Source organism: Merops nubicus, unplaced genomic scaffold, assembly GCF_000691845.1.
Source record: "Merops nubicus isolate BGI_N331 unplaced genomic scaffold, ASM69184v1 scaffold26259, whole genome shotgun sequence".
Classification (NCBI taxonomy): domain Eukaryota; kingdom Metazoa; phylum Chordata; class Aves; order Coraciiformes; family Meropidae; genus Merops; species Merops nubicus.
Window position 1 is genome coordinate 5,789 of NW_008633438.1, and position 20,719 is coordinate 26,507.

General features: G+C 37.8%; 1 protein-coding gene across 1 annotated transcript; it reads left to right on the top strand.

Annotated features, from left to right (window-relative positions):
• The first annotated feature begins 295 nt into the window (after window positions 1-295).
• On the top strand, window positions 296-16,373 carry PPP4R1 (protein phosphatase 4, regulatory subunit 1). The gene is made up of 18 exons (XM_008948267.1): window positions 296-420; window positions 773-879; window positions 1,441-1,583; window positions 2,086-2,232; window positions 4,534-4,641; window positions 5,789-5,854; window positions 6,403-6,561; window positions 7,045-7,238; window positions 7,586-8,022; window positions 9,063-9,274; window positions 10,271-10,363; window positions 10,871-11,056; window positions 11,331-11,492; window positions 12,086-12,186; window positions 13,321-13,441; window positions 14,158-14,292; window positions 15,020-15,161; window positions 16,022-16,373. The coding sequence occupies exons 1-18, from the start codon at window positions 323-325 to the stop codon at window positions 16,174-16,176; spliced, it is 2,766 nt and encodes a 921-aa protein (XP_008946515.1). The 5' UTR covers window positions 296-322; the 3' UTR covers window positions 16,177-16,373.
• The last annotated feature ends 4,346 nt before the right edge of the window (window positions 16,374-20,719 follow it).

Sequence of the window (20,719 nt, forward strand, 5' to 3'; positions counted from 1 at the left end):
GTAAAATGTGTTAAAAGCCAAAGTTTTTATGGCAGTTAAGGATAATTAAATTTAAAACCTTACATGTACAGTTCTATATGCAAGTGTTGTTCTTGACTTCATTAGGTACAACTTAAGATTTGTTTTTTGTAAGCCATTTCCAGTGATGTACAGGTACTTTTTTTTTTTTTTAGGGCTATTGTTCAAAGGAAAAGTAGAATTAATAGTATAGTGTATTTTACGCTGTGACATCTCTTGCTGACTCTTGGAATCTTTTTTTTTTGGGGGGGTTGCTCTTGTCTTTCAAGTTGGGTTTGAAGATTATGGTCCAGACTGTGATAGCATGAGGATAACGGCGTTCTTGGATATCCCTGGACAGGATAACCTAACTCCACTGGCTCGTCTGGAAAAATATGCCTTCAGTGATAACATATTTAACAGGTAAGGGTGCAACAGCTACACTTGGTGATGACTGAGTCTGATAGTGTTGTGGTGTCAAGATGTCACTATTTCTCTTATTATTCTAAGTGCATGCCTAATCTTATTTCTGTTTGAATACCTTCTGTCTAACATTTCCATAAAAAGAACTTTTCCTTCTTCATTATCTGAGTAAGATTTCTTGACTCCATCTTTTTTTTTTTTTTTTTTGTTGGGTTGTGGAGAAACTTAACTGGTAGATCTGAATGTTCGGAGAAGATCTTTTTTAAGGTGCCCTTTTAAATGTGAGAAGTTCATCCCATCTGCATGTCCTTGGCAGGATATAAATGCAATTAATATGTTGTTCACTCCACAGGCAAATTATTGCCAGAGGTCTTTTGGATGTCTTTCGAGATTTCAGTAATAATGAAGAAGACTTCCTGACTGTGATGGAAATAGTGGTCAGGCTCTCGGAAGATGCAGGTTTGAAGGGTTTTGTTATTGGGTTTTTTTGTGCGCCTTTTTTTTTGTGACTTACTTTACATAAGCTGCAACATAGAAGACAGTAACTTTTGATTTTGAGTGAACTAAAACTAGATCACCTGGCAGCAGTATCTGTTAGTGAAAACAATTTTTTTCTGTTTTTGAAGTATTTTGTACAGTAGATGTATAAGTGAAAGGCTCTTACCTAGTGTAGTGCCTGAAGTAATATTTTTCAAGGACTTCATTACAGCGGAATGTGTGGTGCATGTAGCACAGAGCAGATGTGCATACATTCATAGTGATTGGGCTTTCTAGCTAGTGCTCTCTGATTTCTTTGGGAACTGATCCCAGGTCGGGACTGCGATGATGTATGTAGGGCTGCTCTATTTTATTCAGCTCTCTTTAAGAACAGGCAGCCTTAGTGGGTGATATTTCTTTGTTTTGAGTATTTTCACTTTCCTCTGTTGTGAAAACATCAAACAAAAAAAGCTGCTTTTCTTAGGGTACCCAGTCTTAATTTCATATTTACTGATGTAGTTTTGACTTTCTTTTTATTACTAGAACCAACTGTACGTACAGAGCTGATGGAACAGATACCATCTATTGTCATTTTTCTGCAAGAAAGTCGACCAAAATTCCCAACAGCATTTTTTGAATACCTTATGCCCATAGTAGTGAGATACCTCACAGATGTTAACAATCAGGTAGGAAAACCAGACAGCTGAATCATTGGAACATTCTCTGTGGTTCAGTGACTTTAAGGCATGAGGAAGAGATAATAGGAAGTTCTGTGTTGATTGATACCTCACTTTTATGCAGTACTTTGTGTTTATTAGTTTCAGTAAGCTTTGCTAGGGAGGTCTAAATTTTGTTTGTTCTTTCCTTAGCAGAAGATGGTAAACTTGCAGGACTTGCCTAGCAGCATATTGATACAGTCAGTTACAGGAGTTGTGGCTTAGAACTCCTGACTTTTATTTCATCTTTTAGCTTCTCATCAGAATTTGATGAAATGTTATCTAACAATTATAACAATTATATGAAACTTTATTTATTAGTAATTCCTTCTAACTAAGAGGTTCTTTCTGCTGTGATTTTTTTTTTTTTTTTAACTTGTACCTATGTTCATTGAAAACACTCCTTTTGTGGTAGTTGTATCAATAAATATTGTTCCTATAGTGACATACTTTTGTTTGTTCATGTTAATAGGTTAGAAAGGCAGGTCAAGAAGCACTGCTTATACTGCTGGAACAAGATCTTGTTGCTCAGAGTGACATTGAAAATAAGGTGTGTCCAATTCTGTTGGACCTCTCTGCTCCTGATAGCGATGATGAGTACAAGGTGGAAGCTGTGAATGTAAGTGAATTTGGAAGAAATCTTCTATCTTTAAATTTTTTTCCCTGCTTTTAATTGCTTTTGCTCTCTATCTTTTAGCAGTGCAACTACAAAGCTCTTTTAGAATGTAACAACTTTGTGTGAGATTTTCATGAGCATAAACTCCAGCAACTAAAAATTGTGCTTGTATTCTTAGTGTCCTGAGAGCTTTACATTAATCATTGAACTCAAACTTTCTGTACTGTTACTGTTTCAGTTTTTATTACTTCTCTATTTGTCAGTTGCTCTGTTACGAATTGAGGAGCTGCTGTTGTGGTACAGTGGAAGCTCGTGTGCTCAGCTGTTAAGCCTTGAACCTGTTGGTTTCTTAATCATTTATAGTGTGAGCACCGTGGAAAAAATGTGAAATCTCAAAGAATTTGGACAGATTTGAGCCTTGATGCACCATACTGAGAGATTAAAAACTATCTTGATTGCATTCAAGAAGCAAGCAAGGTTGTTCTGAGTACAATTTGTTCATGCCTTTGGCTAAGTGTAGAGGTACTTCGGGTAGGCTTCCTCTGCGTCCCAGCCCTTCTTGTGCAGTGAAGATATCTGGGCTTCTGTGTCAGTCAAGTGCTTGAGGAAACTTTTTGAAGTAGTGCTTCTTGAAAATTGAGCTATTCAGTTATTTGGAACAGGGATGTTCTTATATGTTTAAAGGTGTAAAAGTAACAGATCTTCAAACTCAGTACAAGTTTTTTCCCTATAGATAGATGATATGTTGAGTACTTGAGTATTTACAAGAATGACCACTCTATTTGTAACAGTAATTAAGGAGAGGCCCAGGAATATTGCTGACATAGCAATCAAACCTTTGTGTTTATTCATTAACATATTTGAATTTTTAGTTTAACACAACACATCTTTAATTTTTATTCTGAGTTTTTGAAAAGATCAAGCTTAAAGTAACTATACTTCAGGATGTTAAATGATTATCAAAACAGTAGCCAAATGACTTTAAAATGCAGCTGCTTCTTAGCAGCCTTGGTTTAATTCTTGTTAAGATTGTTCTCCAACAGTTTCTTCACACTTGCTCTACCAGGTTTCACAGTAATGTTCTAAAATACAAATGATGACCTGATCCTAAGTGTTTTGAAAAAAAACATTCCCTCTTCACTTTCAAGAAATCAGTTGACTCCACAGAAAAGTCCTGGTGTGTAATTACATTTCAGCATGGATATCTGACACTTGACCTGTAAAATAGTTTTACCAGTTAGATTTTCCTCTTACTTGTTTTAGAGTTGAGTATTGCTTAGGCAGTTTTCCAGGGTGACATCGGAGCACCAGATGCATTTTCAAGAGTTTGAAAAATAATAAGAAAGGCCTTGAATGCTGTTTTCTTTAGTTTTTATTTAGTATTCTATTACAAAGGTAAAGGTTTCTACAAATAAAGCTTATTTTTTGTGGATGTAGAAAGCTTCAATAATTTTTGAAAAAAAAAATGGCAAGCTATGGATAGTGTTAATCTGGCAACACTAGTGTAAGCACTAAACTGGTGCTGCAGCAGAACAGTTGAGTAGAAAGGTGCGTGGGTGCCCCTTCCCTTTTGCTGTTGCAAATACAAGAATTACAGCAGGTGGTCCCCAAAAGTGAGAGCTGAAAGGAAACTTACAGTCCGACACACCTGATTTTCACAGCAGAAACATGGTTTGCAATGGCATTTGAAACTGACAGCTCCTAAGAGAAAGCTAAATTCTTGAGAGTGGTACTGCATTTCTTGAATTATGCTGTGATGTTAACTTCTAAAACTTCCAAGGATGATTCCTGTCAAGTGTGCATTAGCTCACATGTATAACTGGTTTGTGTTACTATCCCTTTTCTCTTGTATGGTAAACTTCTATTTTATGATGTTGTCTGAGCTTATAAATAGCTGAGAGCGTGCTTGTTTTTGAGTATCTGAACAGTTCTGTTAAGTCCTGTTAAGCTTGAGATTTCTAATATGCTTAATGATTGGGCTTTTGCATTCTGGCCAGTGCAGTGGAATGTGTCTTCTCTGTACACAATATCTGTGTATGCCACATTGTAAAACACCTTGAGAAAGCATTTGTTAAAGTCTCTTTAAGTGGGTAAAAAAGACAATGAGTTGTGCAGAAATGTTATGTTCAGGCACAGTGGTATAGAATAATTTCAAAACCCATAGTTGTGCTTCATATAAAACAAGTAAATGTGTTTTATGCAGTTGCTCTTTCACTCTCGGAAGTAATTTTCAGGAGGAATGTTTGGCTGTGCTTGCAAGCTTTATCATTTTCTTCATGCATATTCCCTGTCTTGATTTTTTAGATAATCTGTAAAATGGCTTCAATGCTGAGCAGAACAACAGTTGAACACATGCTGCTTCCTCGTTTCTGTGAATTGTGCAGTGATGGGAAGTTGTTTCAAGTCCGAAAGGTTGGTGTTTTCAGCCCTAAGTCACTCAAAAATTAACTTGCATGTTGTGTTCAAATGCCTTCCTGAATACTTTTCCTGAAAGCTGATGAACTTCAAAAGGGTGTATAAAAGAGCAGTTTTGATTGGCATGGTTATCTTTTCTGTAGTTCAGTGAGGTAGGTAACAGTCCTTAGTGAGGAGCTTTGCTGTAGCAGTTAGTGATCTTGCATGTTTAATAGTTTTGCACAAATTTTTTTTTTTAGTGACTGTGCTTGGTTGTAGGATGTAAACAAGTCACCTAATCTCTGACATCTTTTTTCAAAACCAGAAATTCAAAAGCAGTAGATATGAGCCATCTTTCTTTTTGAAAAATAATAAGAAAAAATTCTAGTAGTATTATTGAAAGGAGAAATCCTGAAAGCATAAGACTTCTTTTAATTCCTGTTCAAATACAAAAGAAAAGTTGTAGCATAAGTCATCTTAAAGTGTTTGAGTAGACTTAAGGGTCATGCAGAGCTTCAGCGTGGTTCTTAATGTGAGCTCCACTTGTTGGAATTCGAGCTGCTTTATAGCCTTCTAATTAGCACATAGAATGAATAAATTTTATATTAGCATGTTCCTATCTTAATTGATTTCACATTTTGGCAACATCTCTTTCCAACATGAGGGAATGTCCCTTTTGTCTCAGTTAGAGAATTTGTGATGTACTGTAAATGGCATTAACTTGAGACCTTGATTAAACTTTGCTTCAGTGAAGTACTTAAGCAATTCTCAGCAATAGCAAAGATAGTTCTGTCAGTACACCTAAGTCCTGACCCCAGTATCGTATTTTAGTCTGCTTCAGTTTAGCAGCTGCTGTTCAGAGCAATTTGAACTTTCAAGTAGGCTTATTATTAACTCTTAATGATTGCTGCAGTAGATGGTGCACTTCATGCAGAGACTTTTATTACTATTGATTTCAAAGGCATGTGACTTATGGAAGCTTGATCTAATGAGTCTTTGTTTGGGATGAGTTAATGTTACAGGATGTAGTTACTTGGCTGAAATTTGAGTAGTCAAAAACATGTGCAGGTGTTACATGGGGTAAGTAATGCGTGGTGAAGCTGATGATAAAACTAATGCACTTGAAAGAGCCAGAATGTTATTCATTACCTTTTTTATTTCTTAGATTTGTGCAGCTAATTTTGGTGACATTTGTAATGCAGTTGGGCAGGAAGCCACAGAAAGATTGCTGGTATGTAATAATCAAATTCCATTCACAACACTTTTATGTCTCGGTTCAGAAGGTTTAATGATGAGTTCCTTATTGACTTCTCTGTAATTTAATCAGTGTGTATGCATTTTTTAAATTGACTTGGCTATGGGTTTCGTTGCAATTACGTAGCAAACTGGGAGTGACTGGAAATGGAAAGGTCCTGTTTTGCAAAACACCTAAGAATTTAATTGACAGCATATATATAGATGTATATATGTTTTAGAATTGCTGACTTTTTTTCCCATGAACTAGATGATCAGTCAAGTTACAACTTCAGGAAAAACAGGCTGTTAATTCTATTTTTCCCTAGTGTGTGTAGTTAAACATAAAATCCTGATGAAGTAAATGGCAGATGTTTTTTTTTCAATTTTTTCCATTAATATGTTTTTAAGCTGTCTCCATTTCTGCTTCATTCATTTTATTCTCTTGAGTTATCATTGTCTTCAGTTTCCAAACAAACAGATTGATAGTAAATTGCTGCAGTCTTTTAGTCTTTAATTAGCCATGGTTTTGCTTATTTTTGGCAGATTCCCAAGTTCTTTGAACTCTGTTCTGACAGTGTTTGGGGAATGAGAAAAGCTTGTGCCGAATGCTTTATGGCTGTGTCCTACACCACGTCCCCAGAAGTTCGCAGAAGTAAACTATCTCCACTGTTTATCAGTCTTATTAGTGACACTTGCAGATGGGTAAGTAATATTACACAAATACTGGGAATTAGAGATTCTGATTTGTTCAAGTTCCTTAATTTTGCTGTGATAAGTCTAACCTACTAAAATCTAACCTCCTATAATAAGATATACTATTGGTTTTCTCTTTTAGTACTGGGGGTTTCTATGAATGCTTATTTTTAAGTGTAAACACTCTTCTGAGCATAGGTTGCTTGTGTTGAAAGTATTAGTTGAAGTAGACAATAATGTCCTTCAAATTTATAACTTCAAAAAAAAAAAATCTCAAAGTAATTGTAGATACATGCTTAGTATTAACACCCTTTGCTTAGATGTCACTTATTTGGTAATTGATAATTCATTATATTGGGTATTAAATTAAACTGTTACAGTAAGAATCAATGGATTCTTAATAAAAAATTGAACTTTTTGGGTTTTTTGGTTTTCAGCATTAACTCAGTAGAAGTTAGGTGCATTGTGACAGTTGCATTTATGCTATCACAGGTTCGTCAAGCTGCATTTCAGTCTCTTGGCCCATTTATTTCTACGTTTGCAAACCCTTCAAGTGCTGGTCTTTACATTCGAGAAGATGGAACGCTGAGTATCCGGCCATCAACACAAGATGTGAATTCCAATTTCTGTCAGCCGAGCAATGATACAACTTCAGTGTCATCCAGTACAGATGCTGCATCGTCCAGGTAAAGTTATGGGAAAGATGTGGTGTAGTGGAAGGGGGAAGAAGGATGATAATTCTAATTGGTGTTTAGGGCTAAAAATCTGAGCTTAAGAATATAGTTTCAGAGAAAGTATGAAGAGTGAGGTCATGCATGTGTCTAAATGTAGCCACATCTCTGAAAACTGTGCTGTGATGGTGTCACAGGAGGGTAAAGGGAGAACTGGTGAAATAAGGCACAGTGGTAACAGGTTCTGTGTTTCTGCAGAGAAAAGCTTCTGCAGTTGATGCTGTCTTTTATGAAGTATTGCACTGAAAAGTATTGTTACAGAGTACTTTAAGTTTTATTTTCATAACTGTGTCTGTTACCAGTTCAGAACAACCAATGGATATCAAACCAGAATCATCAACTGAGGAGACTGCAGCTGAAGTTAATACAAACCTCTCTGCTGAGAACCTAAATAAAGATACAGGGGAAGAAAGTTCAGATTGTCAGACCAGTCCCGCAGAAGATGTGTCTCATTTGTCTCAGGATGACAAAGTTGCTGCTGGTGTCATGGAAGTCAATAAGGGCAGCAGTGTTCCTGGGCTGAACTCAAGGATACAGTCTGCTGAGGATGTATTTAATACTTTTCTGTACTGGCGCCCTCCTCTGCCTGATATAAGTCAGGATTTGGAGTTGCTTCAGTTCAAGACTGAAAAGCACAAAGACAGCTGTGCCGTGCCATGTAATAACTGTGTGGCTAGTAGTGAAATAAAAAAGGTTCTAGAAAGCTTACAGGAGCACATGGATGATCCAGATGTTCAAGGTGAGACTTTGTAACAGTGAAATCATGTTTTCTGTGGGAGGTTTTCTCCTGGCCTTTACAAAACCATTGAGTGTTTTGGCTTGGTGTTCCTAAGATAACGAGACCTTGTTGAATAGTGAATCATAGTAGAATGTTACTCAACAGCCTTTTTTGCAAAACTTGAGGTATTTCTAGAGCAGCTGGGGAGGTGTTCCTAGCTCCTGTTTGTGTGAGAAATAAATTGGTTCTAGCTACAAAAGGGAAAGACCTTGTTGGAATTTGTTAAAACCGTCTTTAAGTACTGTGGTTTTAGACACAAAGCTACCTGTTACTGGCTGACTTCATCTAATATTTGGTTGAGTGAGAGTGGCCCTGATTTCAAGTCATCTTCCCTTAGCCCTCCCCCTGCAGCCCTGCTACTGAACACACTGGTAGCCTGATTGTGGGATGCATGTGTTTCCTTGGCCAAATCCCTCTTGACAAGCCTGTTGTCCATAGTCACCTCAGTTTCTTGTTCCATTAAATGTCTTGAGTACTCCAATGAATTTAAGAGTTTTCATCTTCCTGTTTGTTCATCCCTTCTCTGCATGCAGAGTCATCACTTTTTTTACAACAACTGCTGTGTTGTTTGGACTGGCAGCATGGTGTGTTTAGGTGGTTCCCCATGGCCATTTAGAGAAGGTACCAGGATAATGAAAAATTCTTCACTTGTGAGTGACAGTATCAGAAAGAAAGGGAAAGATTTAAAAGAGGCATAGGTGAAGAAATTAAATTTTAAAGCAGCAGTGGGATTATTAGAAATACCTTTCAGTAGTAGAAAATGGTATAATGCTTCTGGTGAAAATTGTAATACATCCGAATCATTGGTCTTGATTTGTGGTGGTTTTGTGGAAGAGTAATGGGCCTTTCTTTTCTAAGAGCAAATGTTTGCTAATACAGCGTTTCTGTAGAGCTTGGAGGAGAAAAATGCTGGGTGTCTTTTTATCTTTTTGAATTAACTAATTACAAGCTTAATGCTTTTAAGTACAGAAGGGACACTAATCTTCTTCTGCTTTATACAGCTCAGGTCCAAGTGTTGTCTGCTGCTCTCAGAGCTGCTCAGTTTGACTCTGTTGGTGACTGTGAGACCAAAAAGATGGAAGAGAACAGTGGCAGACTTCAGAACCAAGCTGTTTCAGATACTACCTGCAGCCAGGTAAAGGAAGGCAGTCTTTCAACGATGGCCTCCCAGAGTATCAGTGACCAGTCTGTCACCAGTACACTGAAAAGCACAGTAAGTGTGTGTTGTTCCATGTCTGAAACAAATTCTTACCACCTGAGGTACTGTGGGTGTTCATATAGTCCCTGGCATCACTGACCCAATTCTGACCTAAAGCTTTTGAATGTTACTACACCTAAGCCATCCTATGTTAATTTTAATTAAAAAAAAAAAAATAAAAACTATGGAGAGCTGTTATTTGTGTGCACACAAATTGTTAGAATTAAAGATTTGGAGTAGCACTGTAGTACTTTTTTTCAGATTAAGTGTACCAAGTACAGTCTTGCCTTTTCCTGCAAGAACCTGAAATTTAGTCTTTTATCTCCAGGCAGGAGGTTGAATTGGGTGGTGACACATACAGTGTTCCCAGTTACTGTTTCTTAATACAGAAGGGATTAAAAATAATTGTTTGCACGTTAAATAATGTTGTTGATCCTAATTGTGAAATACAAAGAAAAGCTCTCCTTGTCCATGGACAAAAATTGCACATAAAACCTGTATGAATGAAAATGTAAAATCCAGCCTTTTGGAAATGTTTGGTCTTTTAAACCTTTTTCAATTCTTTTGAAGTTTTAATTGTTATTTTGGGAGAGGTGTATGCTCCATAATTTGGTAGGCTTGGGAATTTCCAGCAGTATGTTATAAAGTGAAGTTTGTCGTGGTACTGACTGACTTGGAGCAACTGCTAAGCTATGTTAATTAATGTAAAGCTGAGAAGAAAAGCAATTTAAGAGTAAAAACTAAGATGGTAACAGTAACCATCCAAAATCTGTTTGAATGTTTGGTTTATTGTGTTAAATTGCTTTTTTTTAGAAATAAATCCAATTACTATTCCTCTTTTTGCTGCTACAGTCTTAACAGTGTTTGTCTTGGTATACAACCCTGTTGTCTTTTTGTACTGTACAAGGCCATTCTGTGTCTGAATTGCAGTGTTCTGTAGTGTGATGCTTTGAAATACCCCAAAGAGCAGTAAGTCTAATTCATTTCACGAGCTAATGTGCCCTTTTACAGGACTCAGAGGAGCAACACAGAGAAACCAATGTGTTCTTAAAGAAGGAGCAAAAGAATAATCCACCGTTTGAAGATGACAAGTCAAAATTCCAGGTAATTAAAATAGCATCTAACTGCTTTATTGGAGTAACTGGAGACAGTTCATCTTATCCTTAATACAGTGATACCTTTTGCAATTGGTGAGTTTTAAACTCTGAAGAGGTGTTCTGGGCATTTGAGGAGAACCCAATTTTAAATATGAAAGACATATTTCCACTGCCCTTTTGGTGCCTTAAAGGCAATCTGCAACCAAAGCAGGCGCCCACAGTACTGTTTTGTCACTGGATTTACTGTTTGTCTTCAGGAAAGAATTTTTCTGTTTGTTTTGGTGCAAGGTGTTGATAAAGCAATAATTACTGTTCATTGCTGACTTCTCTAGACTAATGAGAGGACAAATGAGCCTAGGGGTCATTTACCCTTCATAAAGCTACCCCACAGAAGGGACATTCTGCCACTCTGTGTTTAGCTGCAAGATGGTTAGTAGCAAGAAAGTACTGTATCACAACAGATTATTTTCTTTCTGATCTTAGTGTCTTGCTGACATACTGTCTCTACTTCTAGGATATCATACCTCAGCCTTTGCTAGACCAGTACTTGTCAATGACAGATCCAGCTCGAGCCCAGACTGTTGATACAGAAATAGCCAAACACTGTGCTTACAGTCTTCCTGGTGTGGCCTTGACACTGGGCAGACAGAACTGGCACTGCCTGAAGGACACGTACGAGACGCTGGCCTCGGATGTGCAGGTGAAAAAAAAAAAGATAAATCAGAATTCCAAGTTGCTTTTTTGTTCCGTTTGTTACACTGAAGTTAGAGCATTGTATATTTTCTTATAAGGGATTAAATGTGCAATTAAAATGTAAAAGTCAAGATATAAATCAGGCTTCATTAATATTAGTATTTTCTACTGCTGCATAGCTAGTCCTGATACTTCTACTCTCTCAATCCTCACACAAGTGCAGTTCAAAAGCTTCTGTAGTTATGGTGCCTCTTCTAATTGACTTCTGAAACTGCCTGCAGTGGAAGGTCCGTCGGACATTGGCTTTCTCCATCCATGAGCTGGCAGTTATTCTGGGGGATCAGCTAACAGCTGCTGATCTGGTGCCAATTTTCAATGGATTCTTGAAAGATCTGGATGAAGTGCGTATTGGTGTCCTTAAACATCTGTATGACTTTCTGAAGGTAGGAAAGTATAATTTAATTTCTTCAAAATAATTTTTTTCTGACTCCTATTTTATTAAGAGTTTTTTAATGAGATGTGAAGGTAACAACACCTGATTACATGCTTAGTTTTGTGCCATGTGTGCAATTTAAAGTTCTTCACTTATCTTTTCTCATTTCCTAACAAAATACCAAAACTGAAACCTCTTTGTAAATGTAGCTGTAAATGCTCCTAGCTGTTGTACAGGAATTATACTTTAGGCAGTGTAGCTGGAGAGCTGGACCATGAACAATTTGGGACTGGGAGAGAAGAAGGTAGATGTGGTGGGCTGCTGCATAATAAACATCAATCCTTAGTTTTTGGTTGCTCAGTCTGACACACAGAGATGGTGTTTTGGAGAGTATCCTTGCAGAAATAACTTCATGGATTTTTTTGGATGTCAATCTTGCATGTCTTGGTGCTCAGCTGACTTGTGCAATTTTTAGTAAGCATCTTATGAATGATCAATTGCTTTCAGGTAGCAAAATACACAAAGGTGTGAATACAGTAATACAGCAGAGAACTGCAAGTATGGAATTTTACCTGTTTTACATTAGCAATGTTTTTCCTTTAGTTACTTCATGCAGACAAAAGGCGAGAGTATCTTTACCAGCTTCAGGAATTTGTGGTGACTGATAACAGCAGGAACTGGAGGTTTCGTTACGAGCTGGCAGAGTATGTAATTCTGTTAACCTCTGATTTTTATCTATATTAGTCACTTGCAAATGGGTAATTACATTCAGAAATTAGCATGCTCCTAATTAGGAGCTAAAAGGTTACAACCAGTCTTTATTAAGGAACTGAACTTAAAAGCCATTGGCTGTTGGGTTGTTTTTTGTTTTGGGGTTTTTTTTTTGAAGTGTTTTTGGAAGTTTTGTCATCAAGGGTGGCTGAAACTTCAGTGTCTATGATTATACTAAAATGGTGATCTGGTTTGCTTGCAGCTTATGGAATATGATAATTTGATAGATACTATTCAGTGAGGTTTCAGATTTTATTCAGTTCTCTACTGTCTTGTAAAAGTGAAATATATGTAGAAAGTTATTTTTCTAATGTGTATGAAAGAAAACAGCTCTTAAATTAGTTTATTCATCTGGTATTTCCATGTGACTGGGTATATAATGGAGATGAGTAAAGTCACAATTCTTTTCCTACAAGCCTTGTTGATACTTGAAGCACCCAAAGGATGTTCATAGGCATAGTTGGCAGCTAAAATCTGACCCTCCTGTTTATCTCATTGCTTTGTTTGGGCTATTGAGGATTCACTCTCCCTTCATAGTTTGGCACAATAAACTCAGTCTCACTCCAGTGCAAGGATGTTACACAGCAGTTCCTGACATGTAGTGGAGAGCTGTCACCATGGTTAGTCTGTGCAAGGCTGCTGGTAACGCTGGCAGTGGTGTGGCTGGGTGAGTTCTGTGCAGTTCTGAGATGCTTTCTGAAATGTAGATTTCTGCACTGAAGTAAATCATTTTTATTTTGTATGAATGTACAGGATATTGGTCTGAAATTGCAAGAAGCTTCTCATTGTACTGTTTGTAGCTTTTGTTGTTATTTGGAATAATTTTCATTCACTGGTGCATCTAGTTTGGATAGAACTTTCTTTTGAACTCTGTGAGGGATGCAAGCATGCACCTCATTAAGTGTTCACCTTTACATAAAATAAAGAGAACAAAAACTGTTCCAAGTGCTTTGCAATAACCATGGCATTTTTGAGGCTCCAAATGGTCCTTCCTTACATTTAACAGATGGTACTATCAGAGCAGGTCAGTGTTGCACTTGCTGCAGTTAACCTCTTTTGTGTTGCAGGCAGCTGATCCTGATACTGGAGCTCTACAATCCCAATGATGTCTATGACTACCTAAGACACATTGCACTAACTCTCTGCTCCGACAAAGTGTCAGAAGTTCGGTGGATCTCCTTCAAACTGGTAGGGGTTTTAGTTCACTCCCTGGCAGAAGAGGAGGAAAGTGGTGCTTGAGAGGGATACCTGAAATCACTGTCATCTTTCACACAAGTAGGGTTAAAACAGATGTTTTGATAAACACAATAAACGATATGGAGGGAAGTGAAACGAAAACTTCGTAGAATATTTTGAGTTGTCAGACTTCCACAGATAGTAAAATCTTTCTCTGTGGTTGTATTTGAGTGATAAATGTGTTTTCAACTAGATGAAAACCAGGACATAGATTCCTCTGAATCCTCAAGTTTTTTCTTTGAAAAAAATAATAAATCAGTTTTGAGGAAAGATTGGGGAGTGTTTAATTTTTGAATTTCATGGTAATGCCATCATCACATAGATGTCCTCAGTGAGCAGAAAGATTCCTTCAGTCTCTTCCTTTTCTTCATGGTGCCATGGAAAGGGGGATTATTTTAATGGTGGTTTTAATTTCTTGTAGTGGTTTTTGCTTCACCTGAACAAACAGGTTTTTTTTAAAGCTTACACTCTTTTCTCCAGAGTAATCCCAGTAACTTGTTAAATCCAGCAAGCACAGCTGCTGACACTGAATATAGGTTTTGGTGTCCCTTTCTAGGTTTCAAATGAAATTATGCTTTTTTTTTTTAACTTTCTAAGGGCTACAACCTAAGAATCACCTCTCTTTTTTCCCCTCGTCGTTTTCCTCTTCCCCTTTCTTTCCTTCACAGGTTGTAGCAATACTACAGAAGTTCTATGCAAACAATGCAAGTGCACTGGGATTAAACTTCATTAATGAACTTGTAGTGCGGTTCCGTCACTGCTCCAAGTGGGTTGGAAGACAAGCTTTTGCCTTCATTTGTCAGGTTGGAATGTTCTCTCTCCAGGGTTCTATGTGTGCATTTAGTTTGGAGCTTTCAGCAATGTGGGCAAAACTGAAATTTGGACACATGATTTTGTCATTCAGTTCTGTGGGTTGGCAGAAGGCAGTGGCAGAGTTGGTCTGGCCTCAGTACAAGCCTGTGGCTATCCTGTTTGGAAACTGTAGGCCTTGTTTTGGTCTGTGTCTTCTGCAGAAACAGCTGATCCTCGTACTTCCTGGCATCCTAGTGGCAAAGTCGAGAATTAAGTTATAAGGATAGATTTTTGTAATGCTGGGATAAAGGATCACAAGAGGTCTTCAAACTGCCACAGGGTGCTAGATGTCCAGAACTATTTCCCTCTTTATTTCCAATTAACCTACCTCCTTCCAAACCCAAAATGCTGCTTCAGTAGCAATGAGGAGCAAGGGTTGGGGATTGAAAAGCAGAAGGGCGATGACAGGGAAGAAAGAAGTATTTCCAAGTACAGTTGAAAGTAAGTTACCTCCTCTTGTTGGGTCACCTGCAGATGAGCTATAGAATGCTAAGATGCGCTTCTACGACAGGCTTTCAAAGGCTCTACTTATTTCAGCAGTGCAGGGGGTGTGTGGTCAGAGTTCAACACTGACTTTTTTAACAGACAGGCCAAATTAAGGACAAGATGGAAAGGAATGGCTAACAGTGTATTTTTAACATAAATATTGCTTTCTCGTGTTTTGTGTTCATTCTGTAGGCTGTAGTAGAGGAAGAATGTATGCCTGTGGACCAGTTTGTTGAACACTTACTGCCCAGTCTTTTAAGTCTTGCTTCAGATCCTGTGCCAAATGTGAGGGTTCTGCTCGCCAAGGCCCTAAGGCAGACCTTGCTGGAGAAAGGTGCGGTGCTGTCTGACGCTGCGTGCTGAGAGCAGAACTATACCCTGTGGTCTGGGGTGCTGTGTGTGGGTTCAGATTTAGGAATACAGATTTAGAAACATATACTGTAGTGGCTTTTCTGTTGTATATTTGATAATCGTCCTTAAAGGGCCTGAAGTGGGCATGGACAATCTGATAAATGCTGTATTCCATCAGTAGAGGGCAGTGACAGCCTTGCAAGAAGCACTGCAGTCACTCGCTGCTGCTACAGGTGCTGCTTTTTGGTATCCATGAGGTGTATGGCAAAATACTTTTTTTTTTTTTTTTCCCCCTTAAATATCATGTGAGATTATTTTGATGTATTTCAAAACTTTGTGTTAATGAAGTAGTTGTCTTTGGGACCCCTCAGGTGAAGTGCTGCACCTTTTTATGAAATTGTTTTGCCATTTTCAGCTAACAGTTGTACTAGTAAAGACTAATTTTGTGTGCCACTGTTAATTTCTGTGTTAGAATTCCTTAAAAAATCAGTTTTGTTCAAATATATAAAACATCTTTAATTTATATTTTATATACTCTGATTATTCAAAGGCAGAGATGCACAGAAATCTGTTTTATTTCAGGATAAAGTGGGAAATGTTTCACAATGCGTTGACAGTGGCATTGGTTTTATTTGAGCTTGGTTTTATTTGTTGACGCATTTATGTTTAGCCTTCAGTAAAAAGAATTTCTCTTAGAAATACTGAAGTACTTTTTCTAAGGAGCCTATAAACTGGATGAGCTACCCCAGATATTTTTGGCACCCTCGGTTTCTGCACTACTTATACCCTAGGGCCCATTCTTTTGGCTTTGATTAAAATGGCATTTTTCTCCCCTTATTCTAGCTTATTTTAAAAGTGTTGGCAATCCTCATCTGGAAGCTGCAGAAGAGACCATTCTAGCCCTGCAGTCTGACAGAGATCAAGATGTGTCCTTCTTTGCCACCATAAAACTAAAACAGGGTAACACAGACAGTACTACTATTGAAAAACAAAACTGAAGTGTTCTTCTGCAGTAAACACTGAACGCCAGAATGGTTATTCACCTTATTTTTGTGGTTAGTATGAATAATGTAGACAAATAAGGCTTTTGTTACCTACTTGAGCTGGAAAGGGTCTGTTGAGAAATGTTATGATTGTCCTTTCGTGACCATGTTTAATTTACAGCTGTTTGGTATGTGTAATTCCTTTTGTTTTTTTCTTTGTAAATGTGGATGATAACTGATCTCACCTGAAGTTAACTATCGTGTGTAAAGTGTTACACCATACTCAGTGTTTCAGTGTAATTGGAATTCATATTTCATTTTTTTTACAAAACATTTCAAGTAGAGCAGTTTGCTATAAGCTTAAAATGGTTTCTAAATCTTAAAAGCAGATTATAGCAAACTTACATGAAGATATTTTTCCTCATTTCTGTTGTGATTTTTGTATTGTTTCAAGTATTGCGTTTTAACTGAAAAAAGTGTATATATGTGAATAGTTCTGAGTTTAAACAAAAAATGAAGAACTTAATTCTACATCAGTGGCAAAAATCTCAAAAATCATTTCATTCTATAGTTACCTTTCTAGAATTAAGGCATGCTTCGTTTTGACTTAATGTGATAATTTTCAAAGCACAGAGAGCTCAAGATTCTTTGTGTATTGGGACTCTCCTATTTGTTATTTGTGAGCTCTACCCTTACAGGTGTTAAAACATCTGGTTTAGCAACTGCTGGCGCTCATAGTGGTAGGTAGACTGTAAATTTCCCAAACTGAACATTATTCATTCTGCCTGAGCAAAGTTCACTTCAGTTAAGGGATTTGCTGTTTCTATAGAAGAGTACTACAGAGTTTCACAGACAGAAGTTGTTTTTTGTTCCGTGTACACACCTCATTTAAAAACACTTCTAACTGATCCAGTGTTCAAATCCCAAACAGCCTGCTGTTTTGTTCCTAAGAAATGAAGGACCTCTAAATTTTGAAAAACCCCAATTAATAGATGTTCAGGGGAAACGTGTTGATGCAATTTGCTCTGTAACATCTGTTGATTGTATGGTAAGAATATCACAATCAACAAAAGAAGGTTACAAAGATGCTTAAGTTGGCTGTCTTATGTGTATTTAACCAGGTGTTTGGATGAAAGATACAGATAGAGCAAAGTTCTGTTCATAAAATCAGATAGTTTCTGACCAGCTTTAAAAATTATAATTCTAATGTTTTTTGATGGGTCCTATATTCTGTTGTGTACTAATCTGCAGATAATATGGGGCCAGGAAAAAAGTCTCACTTTTAGATTGTGGATAGGAACTTTGTCCTGTTCAAAAACTAATGCTTAAATACTAAAAAATTAATGTAATGACAGTTGCTTTGTTTCTGTGACTACACTACCTGTGTAAATATTTCCCCTTATTTCACTGTTACATTAATAAGTAGTTCACACAGGTGAAGGTTTTTTCAGAAATTTCTTTTTTGGGCGTGTGGTTTTTTTCTGTTGGTGGTGTTTTGTGTTGTTTTTTATATCTGGCTTGTCTGCAGTACAGCAAATAGATTCCACAGCTGAGTTCTGTATTTTTGCAGGGCTGAGCTTTAAGTTTAACTAGTCTTGTATTATATAATATGTACAGTATTTGTAACAAATTGATTTCCTGTGAGATCACAAACTGCTTTTTGGAAGTTACAGGCAGAATTGTACCACTGCTATTACAGCAGACAGTATAAACTCTGTAAATTCTGTGACATCCTACATTTAATTTTTTATAACTTTTTTATAATTTAAAACAAATGCTTCTTCAGTACAGACTTTATTATTGCAATTTCTTAACAAAAAGACCTCTCAAGTTAATTTTTTCTAGTTCTAATATCTTTTTCTAATGCTGGCGTTACACTGGTATTTTGTAACAGTTCAAATTTTCTAAGACCTTTCTGACAAGGTTTTACCTTTTTATCAGTTCATTAAATTTCTTCAGCACTGAACACGTTTTTTTATGTGTGTATATGTAAGTATGTTTGAAATGTATATAAATTAAATCCTTTGAACATTAACCCAACCCAGATTTGTCTGTCACGTGCTCTGCGTTACCTTTACCTGCAGTAATCCACTGGAAGACAGAAGCTTCCGCGTGTGCTGGCATGTTTGGTCAGTGTTTACCACGAGTTTTTAATTGGAATGTGTTAGCAGTAAGCCACCACTGTAGAAGTTCACTACAAGGCTAAACAAAGTCCTTTGTTTTTAACGGTATTTTGGTACCTCTGGCTCTAGAAATCAGGTCTGTGTTAAATGATGGGATTTCAGTAGAGCTTTTAAGAACTTTTGTTAAAACTCTGCAGTTGCATGAAGTAATGAGGGATGTCATAGCTTTGGGATGGGTTTTTCTGCGGACAAGGTGCAAGTCTAGTAAGCAGATTTACCCACTACAAGGTTTGTCTTATTGGTTCAAACTAGAAACAATTTCAGCATGACTGACGACCGCACTTTACGTCTTGTACTGGACAAATGTATGCAGTGATGAGCAATGCCCTGTGTTCATGTACAGTCCTCTGGGTTGTTTAAATTATGCAAAAATACATATTTTTAAAAGCCAGGTGGATCAAAGTTAGTTGATCCACTTCCACAACAGCAGTAAGAATATCACTTTTAAAGATTTCTAGCTGAGAAACGTGAAAATGCTAGTGGGTGCAATATCACTTGGATGCTGTAGGAAATTACCAAGCACTTGTAATCCAAAGGCTGTTAGTGATGTTGCTCAGCATCCAGACTTGCTGGTATCTTGTCTGATGCACAGTTGGCATCAGTCAGGTGCTGCCCTAGTGGCAGTTGGCTGTACACAGTGTTGGTTAGAACCCAGTTAAGTTGGGACACTCTGGCAGTGTCATTTGTTTGTCAGAATAGAGAATCTATGTAACTTTGTATTTATCTCAATAAATCTAGTGACTTTTATTAACCGACTTGTGTTAACTGACTTTTGTCACAGGTGATGTGAGTGTACTCTTTGGGTTGATGAAAACTCTCCAGTGTAAGCACTGTCATCTGTCAAACCTGGGCTGAGTGTGGAATGCATCGTCTATGTAGTAAAAAATCCGTTAGATATCTAGAGATATGAAGTAGCTTTTCCTCTGTGTGACCTCCCCTCTCTTCTCTACAGGATTTTAGCTGATGCCACAGTGAGGAGAATAAGCAGTCCGCACACCCTGGTAAAGCCTTCCCCCACACCTTGAGTTCAGGCACAAGTCCCCTATGTAGTAAGCTGGAGACAAAAGTTAAACTGCCACATGATTTTTTTATTATATGTTAGACTAAACATATAGATTGATGTTTACACTTCAACAACAACAAAAAAAAAAAAGGAACAGAAAATATAGAATTTTGGGTATTTAACTGAGTTAATACTTTTTTTTTTTCTAGTACTTGTCTCCCAGTTCAGTTTGTCATCCTGGTGAAAATGAGAAGATGGGCAGGAACAAAAGTCCTTGTGTAACCATTCTGGTGTGTTACTTTGTCCTGGTTCCGTGTAAAAAGGGGTTCAGGGCAGGACCCACACGGAACAGAACTAGGTACTCGCCTCTCCCCCCCTGAGAGAGAGAGAGACTTTGGGAAAAAAAATGAAGAATATTGTTTAACAAGGAACAGAAAATGAAAAAGGGAGGTAAGGAAAATAATATATACAAAGATTAGGGGAAAAATACAAAAAATAAAATATATGAAACCCTCAGAAATGGTTCCAGGGTCCCACGGAGTGAAAGGACAACTTTCCTCTCCGAGCTCCAAGGCAGGAGTGAAATTAGAAACCACTCCCTGCCTCTTATCAGAGGGTGTGTGGGAAGGGGAGGGAATACAATGGTTCACCCCCACCCGGGGTCCTCCCAGTTGCTGGAAGGTCACGCCCCCATTCCAAGCCTCAAACCACAACATACTTTCTGTGGTGGTCTCGTATGGGCTGTTGTGTCTCACACTGTGCTTCTGTGATGTCAGCTTATGCTGCTTGGATGCTGTAAGGTGCTTATGCACAGGGGGGATCTATACTTGGAGGCCTTTGATACAAGGGGAATGTCTAGGGGAGGGAGAAGTTACCAGCAGACCTAGACTTCTGTCCTTAGGAAGATTCCAAGGTTTTTCTAAGAAGCAAGTCTCATGTTTCCTGGTCAGGAACTACTTCTTCACCATGCCTTCCTTGCCCCTGCAAACCTTCAGTGTCCAGCTCCATCTGGCTGAATCTAATGAGATCTTTTCACTGCATCAATGCCAAAATGACTTGACTCTGAAGAGGCTAAAGTCCTATTTAGAACTGTTGACTGGGGTCCCCCTTCACTTCCAGTGGCTTCAGTATCTGGATGAAGGTGAGAACCTGTAACCTCAGGGGATTTTTGGAGGCTCTTTGTAGGATCTCTGCTAGTTCTGGCTATGCTTAGGTCCTGGACAGAGGTCAGGGTTCAGCTTTCTTCTTTTTACTATACTGCACTTGGAATTTAGCTCTTGACTTAATGCTTAACTTTGCTTAATACTTATTAAAGATAATGGCCTTCTCAACAGGGTCTCATTAAGCTGGAGATGGCAAGTTCTACATTCCT

Bases quoted from the DNA above. Each gene is read 5' to 3' on its own strand.
- PPP4R1 (XM_008948267.1), top strand. From the start codon at position 323: ATGAGGATAACGGCGTTCTTGGATATCCCTGGACAGGATAACCTAACT. The intron at 421-772 runs GTAAGGGTGCAA...TTCACTCCACAG, and splicing joins AGTGATAACATATTTAACAG to GCAAATTATTGCCAGAGGTC. The intron at 15,162-16,021 runs GTGCGGTGCTGT...CCCTTATTCTAG, and splicing joins GCAGACCTTGCTGGAGAAAG to CTTATTTTAAAAGTGTTGGC.